Raw genomic sequence first — 10187 nt, 5'->3', positions numbered from 1 at the left:
GGGGAAAAGAGGGACGTCATATTTGCTGTTTAAAAAAACAAAAGTAGTGAGGGTGGAATTAGTTTATTATCCAGGATATATATAGCGCACTACAGTATACTTTTCTTTTTTTCCTTTTTTTGCACTAAGGGAGTGGGTTAGGAATTTGGACACAACCCATATGTGTAGCATCTCAGACTGCATTAAATATAGGCTTCATATACCTGCAAAATATATAACAATTTGTTTTCCATAAAAATTAATTCATTAACTTCTGGTGGAAAACTGGGTAGAGGCCAGAATAGAATAAAAATGTTTTATTTTGGTCAACGTGGTACGAAAAAGAAGATTTAATCAATTAAAATGCAAGTTCAACAGAAGTTACAAACTTAAAAACTCAGAGATGTACAGTAAAGTTGACCTCCTGGGTTTTCAGTGTGACCTGTCTGTGGATGAGAGGTTTTGGCCCGCGCAGGCGCAGACTCACAAACTACAGCAAGTGGTCGCCCGTGATGTCATCACTCCTTTATCCCCGCGTGCTTCATCCGGCTTTAGCTGTCGCGCGCTTCTCGGCCGCACGGTGGCGCCGTAGGGCTTGGCGGCGGACAGGGCTCCCCGTTAATGCCCACCACCCCTTCCTCTCCTCCCCCGCTCTTTATTCCCCGCCTGCCCTCCACTGCTCGCGGCCGCGCAGGACTCTCGTATGGCAGCAGCCAAAACAAGTGTGTGCGGCGTCTCCCCGGAGCTTCACTGTCCAGCTGGCTATCTATCATCAATCATGGCGGCCGAAGTGGAAGTTTAACTCCCGTCTTCCCTCCCTTGTCGACCGAGGGGAGGATTTTTTTTAATCCAAAAGCAGGAAAAAAAATCAGCCTTGCGCTGATTCGGATTTCCTTTCGGAATTACAGTACATCTCACCGGGGAGATACCATTCATGTCAACGCTGCAAAATGCAGCCCCCGCCGCGGAAGGTGAGTGATCTCTACGGTCCGTTATGTCGGAGCGACAACCACACAGACACGGCGGCGGCGCAGCCGCACATCTGGACGCGGGTTCAGCCTCACAAAATAAAAAAGGCTGCACGCCGTCTGAGGGGGCTTAAAATCCCGCCAGGGGGGGAAGAGATGCACCGCTAGCCAACATTAGCAAGCGAGCTAGCCAGGCGAGCGGCGAGCCTCGGTGACACGCGCGTGCATCTGTCCAGCCGTCAAACAGCCGCGAGGCGCCGGAGGAGACAAAGCACCGCACCGGGGAGGCAGAGGGGGGGACGACCGGAAAACACCCGCATTAGTGTACCGTTACCACGCGCGAGCAACGATAACGAGACGGCGAAACCAAAATCGAACCGATTTTTGTAGGATTTTTTTTAGTTCACATTTCAAAGCGTCAATCTCCGAGCACAGTCGCATCATTTCACGTGAGAAGACAGCACGAAGCGGGGCCCATGTCTGATCCACGGTTATTGATTGTCCCTGTAGACCCCCCCGCCATGCAGTAGAGACCGTTTCTGTCAAACTCCTGCTCTTCATAGGATGGAAGGAAGTGATGGAGAGGAGGAAATCTGATCCTCAGAGCAGGCTCTTCTGAGATGTTATACTCTATGAACGCCTGCATGGTTGTAGGATAAACACTGACACGTGGTTTTATTTATATTTTATTTTGGGTGAGTTTGTATGTCATTCATGGAGGTCAGAGTGATGCATGTGCTGATTCTAATATAGTTAGAGATGCAGTCATTTTTATTCCCATTCTCTTAATTTGTGCCAATTCTGATACATTTAAAGATCAAAGAACACTTAAATATTAACAATTTATTTCATAAAAAGTTTTACTTTCAGGATACAACTATTTAAAAGTGCAGTACCTGTATCTCTTATAGAAATGACTTTCAAAAATAAAGTATTTGTGAGTTGAATGGATGATGTAGGACAGGCATGTCCAAAGCCCGGAAGTGGGCCAATTGTGACCCGCATTCAAATTTCTCTGTCATAAAATCAATATTAACTTTTCAAAAACGAAATGATTTCATGATTGTGAATGGGTTACAAATGAGGCAACACTGTTGCAGCATCCTTATGTGTCACTAGCTAGCTCATTTCTAAAATGTCGTCTGTAAATGACATCAACAGATTTGTTTCTCAGTTTAAAACCAGTGTTTTGAATAAAATACCTATTTGGTTTATTTCCTTGTTCACGTGATTTAAATTTAGAAGTTTACAGTGATCATTTAATAATAAATAATAGGTAATATTTCATGAGAACCCAGGTTTAATATTGACAAAACTTTTTTTCCCAGACACTTTTTCAATTTTAATTCCAGTCTCCAAATATAAATTTCACAGTAATTTGGTAAAAAAAATATTTAGAACTGTTCTACACAAAGAAAACAATAGTACTCCTTTACAGAAAAAATATCATTAGGAATATAATTTGCATTTAATGTTATTAAAAAGTTTCAAAGAATGCAAGCTGATTGGTTGGCTTTCAAACATATTCACCTCAACTAAACTAGCCCTGTTTGCAAAAAGTTTGGACACCCCTTGTGTAGGACAAAAGAATGACACTATTGGAGAGAAGAAGCAAGTAAAATACTCATTTATGTATGGACATTTTAATTAGTCTTATTAGTTAGTTAGTTATCTAGTTATCTTATTCCTCATATTGAAGATTAAAACATCTAGTAAAATGAGTCTTCTGACTGGACGGCATAGACGAACTGCATTCTAAGTTCTAGCCACTGTCTCCATTGAAAGTCTCTCCCTCAAATATGTGTTTTGCTACTTTATGATGTTCAAAAGATTTACAAAAAAGAAGGCCAAAAGTGCTACTCATTAGTAATTAGTGTGCTGCGTTCACTAAACAGCAGTCACAGCCTTCTTATTTTGGAGGATCACCATGATTGCCATCGAACACAATTTTTTTTGCCACGCAAGACAAATCCAAGTGAAGCATCTAATTGTAGTTGTGGGGAGCAGTAAATTTACACCGTATCACTTCTGCAGCTGGTAATTTGTTTTGCCATTGGCCTATTTTCAGCAGAGGAGTGTCTGTGTTGATCTGCTTCAGTGCTGAACTGAAGTTCTGCCTGTTAGCTGCCATATAACTGTTGCAAGACTGTCTTTAGTTGTGTTTTGAGCCCCACTAATGTGCTAAGAGGTGAAAATTGAGAGGGATATGTTAGCGAGGTTAAAAAAAACATTTTTATTTGATTGACCGTTCAGCAATGTGGTCATTTTTTTAAAAAACATGTTGGAAATTGAACTATTTGTTTACACTCCTTAAATACCCACTCCGATCATCTTTTGATCTATTTTTAAAGCGTTCCTGGAGGTCTTTTCATTATGTTTGTGCCGTTTTTAGCCAAACTGAAAAAACTTGTGTTGCTTTCTAGGAAATAATTTCTGTAGAGCAGCAGCAGTTCGTTATAAATTCGCCTCTTGAGGGGTGTATGGGACTGTAGGCACCGAGGAACCCCGTCCCCCTTCCCCTCCCTGTTTCTGAAAGCTCTCTATGTACTACTAGCTTACATCCCCTCACACCTCCAAACTAACATAATTGGTCCAACAAAAAGGGTGAGCAATACTGGAGCTATCCAGTCGTACAGTTTTGATCCAGATGTCAGCTCGTACACGGAAAACCAAGTCATACATGGATCTAGTCGTCTGCAGGCGGATGCAGCAAGCTATGGACACACCCCCTTACCAAAGTGCGTTCAAACGGCCACTTCCACTGAAAAGTCTATGTAAACGTGCATTTGGGCTTCTATGTCCAAAACTCTTAGGCTCTCACATAGATACGCAAGTTTTTATGACCATTTTTGGGCTCTACATACAAAAAGTGTGACCATTTAGCACACATTGCCAGATAAATTGAGACAAATTTTGACCAATCATGGACTCGGATTTGATAGTGACACGGTGAAATTAATCAAAGTCAGAGCATAGCTCTGGTCTACCTGACTCTGGTTTGAGCCTGACAATGTTTGTGTTTGTTTTCCGAATAAAGTGAAACCAAGGCCACTCTCCTGACATGATGGTAATACATATCCACTATTGCAAGGGTGCTAGCAATGAACTGACTTGTTTGTGCCCAAATCACAAGATATGCACCACTTTGACATTTCACGCCAAGCATCCTCTAACTATAGGTGGTGGAAATATTCTAATTAATAGTAGAAAAAGATGAAGCCCCTTCCAACTTGTCCAGTGTGAATACCATGGGTTTGAATGCACATCAAATGCCTGGTGCGTGGCAGCATATTTTTTAAACATTTTTTCCTCTTCTCCTAATTCTTGATTTGAATAAGAAATACACAGAAATGCCATTTTAAGCTTAATTTTCTTCATAAATGTCATCCATCATCAGAGAAATGCCACGAGAACATGTTAGAACACCAAAAGCACAATTTTCATCAAGTCTTTTATAGCTTTAAGTTGGCTCCTCGATCATCACATATTCTCATAAAACAAGAGAAGCCATTGGAGGAACAAGTCATTAATATTCCTGCACATGGGAAAGTGAGTTCCAGCTTGTCGTTTACTTTTGTGTTGTCTTCAAGTAGATGCCTAATAGGCAGTTTCCACGCTCTGCTCTACCTCTGCTCCTCATCCTCTCATTATCACGTATCCTCTGGTGCCCTGTATGTGCTTCTACATGCCACGTCATGTCAACACAAACACCAGAGCCAGCTCCTTCATATTTAAAGCTGACTGTTTTTTTTACTCCGGTCCTCTGTGTGAGTTAGGGAATCTCCTAAAATACTCTCAAAGGCTACAGCACATTTGTCTAAACAGCTGATGTGATGAAGCCAGTCAGTGCACTCAGACCTCAACCACCCAGTCAATGCAGAGAGCGTCTGGCTGTCGGACACAAGTAATTCCTCTGCTGGCACGACAGATAAAACCCCTTAAGTGTCTTCTCCGTGTTTCAGCACATCTGCTTACAAACTGAGCTTGTTTGAGTCTTGTATATTAGTTTTTATGTGGCTTGGATTAAAGATGGCCGCCTCTGGGCGGACACAGTTTTTGTTTATCACGCTTCAAGACGCTCTTCATTTATCTGTGTAACACAGAGACGTACACAACAACTGGGATTTAAAGAATTCAATGGTTTCAAATTTATTTTGATTCATAGCTATTATTCCATGTGACAGCAGTCAAATCCTTCTGAAACATTCTCAGTTTTCTGTGAGGAATGTTTGTGAGGACGTATTCTGCTTCAGGATGTTCTCCTTCTGTGTCGATCACGCTCGCTGTCTCTCCAGGTCGTCCTTGTCAACCAGCTGCTCTCTGTAAGGAGGCTCTTGGCCTTCCTTCTCATCACACCATACATGTGGACCAGACATAATTTACAGTACATGCTGCCTCAGATACTTCTCCACCAGGAGATATTTTTATTCTGTATTTCTTTGAAGTACATATATATAATCCACATAGATTACTACATCTGGTCTAGTAGTGGGAATAATTATAGACAGTTGTTATGGGTGCTGCAATATTTTAACTCTATTTTCCATCATTTATACCTTTTAAGGTTTAACTATGAGCTATAAAAGAGGCATAACCTCTGATAGTTTATCAGATATATGTTACTAATCAAATATATGGTTGTTTCCAGAAGGCAAAGTGGTATATTTAAATTTTAAACTCAATAAAGTGTTGAAACTGAACATCTCTACTGCTGATCTATATTTGTTCTGACAAAAGAATCTACATTTTTTATATTTCTCTGCTCATCTTTTGTCTTTGTGCCTTTGTCCTCTGTGTTTTTTCTGAATCTTTACAGCGGTTTGTATGGAGTTTCTGCAGTAATTGCAAGGAATGCCACAGTTTTTAGTTTAAAACCGAACAGTATATTACATCACTAAACCAAACTGAGAGGAAAATGAATTGATCCACCCTTACTGAATACCTGTATATATTCTTTTTTATTTTGTTGTTTTGCAATCCACAAATCATAAATCGAATCTCAACAAAACCATGACCCAAAATCAAGGTTTGAACCGAATCGTGGGGGAAGTGGATCGTTGCATCCGTAGTAATCAGTCAGTATATGAGCTTCTCATCTTTTGCCTCAGTTGACCTCTACCTCTGTGTCTCACCTTCTGCCTGTCTCTCTGCCTGTTTCTTTCTGACTGTCGGCATGCTCTTGCTCTGATAAACACCTCTACCTCCAGAGTGGCAGTGTGCTGCGTTTGGCGTGCTGCATGCGCGTCCATGTTAGCGACTGGCAGTGCGTTGCATAGAAAGTTGTTGATTGTTTTGTCTGGAACCGTCATGAATTTGCCCGCTGAGTCTGGTGAATAGGTGGTGGAATTTACCCAACAATCACTGTGACCTTCACAGTAATGCTGTGCAGATGCTTGCCTTGTGTGTGTATTTAAAGGGTTTGCTCTGAGACTTTGTCTGCTTTAGCACCAGACGCCTCATTTCTCTGGGCTAGAAGACAGTTGTGATTTTTCCTGAGATGCTCACTAAGGTGTTCTCACTGCTGCTGTGCAGAATCCTCGGTCCTCTCGTCTTTCAGATGAAGCCCACCATTATCTCCAGAAGGCTGACAAATACCCAACACGTTATTACACCAACTGATTACTGGTGGGAGAGTGTGTGTGGATCTGTTCCTCCAGGAGCTCTACAATCTTACATAAATAACACCTGATAAATAAAGACATGTTTACAATCTCTTAGAACACATGCTTCAGCTTATGAAGGGCTTGGATCAAAGATTCACAGGTTTATAAGGTCAATACTAAAGCTGAGTATCAAAACACCGAATCAAGATGATTGTCATGTTCAAGACTCAATTCATTTCATGATTTAAAATCAAATTGTTTTTAAATTTTTATCTAAAACCAGTTTTATTTGGTAAATAAAACAGGTTTTTATGACTAAAGGGAGAACTTTCATTGTTTAAGTAATAGTTTCTTACAAGAAAACCTATAAAGATAGTTTTATTTATTAATTTGATTAATGGACTTGACAAACTGATATAGATTTTCTTAAGTGAAATCCAGTCCTATTATAAACAACAGCAAAACACAGTCATCTATTAATCCAGTTATATTCCATTCCCGTATAATCCAGATGTATTTAAGTCCAGATGCCATGCTTGAACTTTAAGATATCACCTGGATAAAAGAGAACCTCTACCAATCTTTCCCTTTAATCTTTTTATTTAAGTATGTAATTGTGATTGTTGAAAAACGGCAAGATAAATTGTAAGTTTTAACTTTAGAGCAAAACAAACAACATGAATTATTATTTCTGTTACGGTTGGGTAAATTATCAGAAGACATGAAGGAACAGCAGCCAGCATAAATGCGTTATATTATATTATGAAGGTCCAAGTGTGTATTCTTTCAGTCTGGAGATGCAGGCGTGAGTATGATGGTGGTGTTTGAGGGTGTGCCAGGGCGCAAGGTGTTTATTGAGCCGTCTGTATAGTTCTGGCTCAGGTTCCTGAGGGCGGCAGGTTCAGATCCAATATTTGACCATGCATTAGAACTGGAGCGAGTGAGTGTGACGTCACCCATGGAAAATGGTTTACTTCTGGGCTTGCTCCAGCTGAAATATTTTAATTCAGTTAACATCTTTCAACGATATGGATCCCGCCATATTGGAGCCAGAAATCATCAGTAAGCAGTGATTGGTTTGCGTTCTTCTGAGTCAACGTTTCTATGGCAACCTCTCTGGCCAATCAGGAGTGAGCTTGTTAAAGTCCACAACCCAACAACTTGAAAACTTGCTACACAAAATCTATTAAATCAAACGTGTCGAACGTTAAACGTGATGCCACCTACTCTTATTGAGGTATCTGATTTGTCAGTTAATAGCTTGAATAATGTGAAAATATCATGAAAACATATTGGGATTATCAAAAAATGCTTCAAAAAAAGGTAGCAGAGCAGTAACGGTTATTCTGAGAATAGAATGACTGAGTAATAGCTGTTTATTTCTCTTTAGAATTCGATAGGATTTTTGGCTTCTTGGAGCCAGCAGGTACTTCCTGTTTGGAACACCTGTGGGGAGGGGTTCTCATACAGTTACTAGATCTTCATGCTAATTTGTTACAGTGCATCTAAATGGTTCTAGGTTCTATAGGAGGGGACAGAGTTCTGGTTTTTATTCTTGTGTTTATTATTCATTCCAGAAATGAGATTCTGTTCTACCATAAAAGGATAATGGATGAATGGGTAGATGATTAAATATTCATGTTCATCATTTTGATAAAGGAAGAAGCTCCTCTCATACTGCACATTTTATCACTACCAGGAACAAACATCAAGAATGAGATATTTCCAAGACCTCATAGTTTCATTTTTATTTCGTTTTAGCACGTTTGCTGTTGGTGTGTTTAAAGAGAAATGGAATAAACAAGTGATGGATCCTTTGTTTTGCTTTTTTTTTGCAGGTCAAAGTGACACAGGAGCTAAAAAACACTCACACGGAGCAGATGACAAGACTGCACTTTAAACATCAGACTGAATGTGACCTGCTTGAAGATATGAGGTATGAACATGTCTCTGAAACACGCGTCTGACAGAGTGTACAAATGAAAAATAAAACTCATCACACGGGAACGGCTGACAGTTACAAATCCATGATGGAAGAGACCGCGGACAGAGCGAGAAAAGAGGAAGAAGGAGCTCAGGATTTATGGAGAAGTGGCATGAGAAAAGGAGGAGGAGGAGGAAGACTGTCGTGCAGCAGAATTTTCACTGTACAAAGGGTCAGGAAAACGATGAAGGAATTTCCTGCTGCCTTCTTCCTGCTCAGTGGCATTGTTTTTATACACTCCTCATCTTTTCTAATTTTTTTGTCTTTCATCTTTTGCTCCATCCTGTTTTTTTAATCTCTTTTACTGTTGGTTTTTTGGGCCTATATTCATTTTTTTAGCAAATTTCTTTTGGCTGAGCTCTATTTACTTGTGACGTGTGTTTGTTGGCAGATTTCCCTTTTAGATTTGGCGATGGGAGCGAGAGAGCTTGGCTTTCTTTCTCTCATTCTCCTTTCTCCTTTTGACAAGTCATCAATTATTTATGAGAACTGACTTTATATCTACTTATTTGTCTTCATTTCCGTCTTCCTCCTTGCTCCTCCTTTTTACCTGGCCTGGTTTCACCCTCTCCTTGCTGGACTCCAGAGGGCTGATCCAGCTGTTTGGGAGCAGATTGGTTCAATGCTGCAGGGCTTTTGGAAAGTGAACAAGGCTGCGGCCCCACTTGTGGGAGAGAGTGAAACCAGTAAACATAAGCAACCACAGTGTATGTTAGTTCTTCCCGTCAGTTAGTGATTAAGCTGTGATGAAAGGTTTATAAATTGCTGTTGTGATCTTCAACATTAGAAGAAGCTACTGGGAGTGTTTTCTCAGAATGATTCTTAAGCATTTAGTAACTCTCATATTGGATGAATCTTGGTGCAGTAGTGTCCAGTATGTCCAATGTTCAAACTGGTGTCGGGCAACAACCTTTTCCTAAAACCTTAATTTTTATTTACTGAAGGTAAAATACCAACTAAAAAAAAAACATTAAAAAAACACCTTAAAGTTGCAGTCAGGGTTTACAAAGAATTAATTTAGGACTAAGTAAAAGAAAGAAACAGGTTTGATTTAAATAAACTGTTTTGAATCTAGTCAGAGTTCCCATGGTGGGCAAACTTTTGAAAGTTTGGGCCAAAAAGGGTTCTAAAATTTGTCAGAAGGGCCGGATCAGAAGCAAATGTATGGAGTGTTTTGGTAACTCAACTTGTAAAAGAAAGAAATAAAGTGGAATCTGGACAAAAACATGCTTTAACCCTTGTGCTATCTTGTTGGGTCCAGATGACCCAAGCCTTACATTGACAAGTTATCCATGCCATGACAAATGTGGATGAAGGTGGACAGGATTTCATGTCTGCCACAGACACCAGTGAAAATCAAAAATCTTTGAAGAAAAAAGTCTTATGGGGTGCAGATGATCCCACTCCCAACGTCAACACACTTAGGATAGCACAAGGGTTGATTTTGTAATGACAATTATTATATGTATTAAGACAACATATTTTGGAATTTTTTTTTATTTAAATATTTGGCTGTTGTTCTCATTTTAGTCCCAATTGCAAAAAATAAGCTGATATCCTGTTTTATATGGATTCACGTTAGCAGGTTGTTTCGCTTTCATTGTCTGATTGCTGAAAGCAATCAGAGTATGTTGTTGTAATTCTTTATTATAT

At 39.9% G+C, this 10187-nt stretch overlaps 1 protein-coding gene across 4 annotated transcripts in view; it reads left to right on the top strand.

Annotated features, from left to right (window-relative positions):
* Positions 1-31: 31 nt before the first annotated feature.
* The window catches only part of LOC112149231 (F-BAR and double SH3 domains protein 2), a 51590-nt gene continuing 41434 nt past the window's right edge, over positions 32-10187 (top strand). For all 4 annotated transcript variants that reach the window (XM_024276815.2, XM_024276814.2, XM_024276812.2 and 1 more), the window contains exons 1-2: positions 32-950; positions 8389-8486. In XM_024276815.2, coding sequence (XP_024132583.1) covers positions 930-950; positions 8389-8486 — 119 coding nt within the window. In that variant the 5' untranslated portion in view covers positions 32-929. The remainder of the gene's footprint in view (positions 951-8388; positions 8487-10187) is intronic.

Source organism: Oryzias melastigma, linkage group LG13 (assembly GCF_002922805.2).
Source record: "Oryzias melastigma strain HK-1 linkage group LG13, ASM292280v2, whole genome shotgun sequence".
Lineage (NCBI taxonomy): Eukaryota > Metazoa > Chordata > Actinopteri > Beloniformes > Adrianichthyidae > Oryzias > Oryzias melastigma.
Note: the sequence above shows the minus strand (reverse complement) of the source record. Positions and strands in the feature narration are given on the sequence as shown.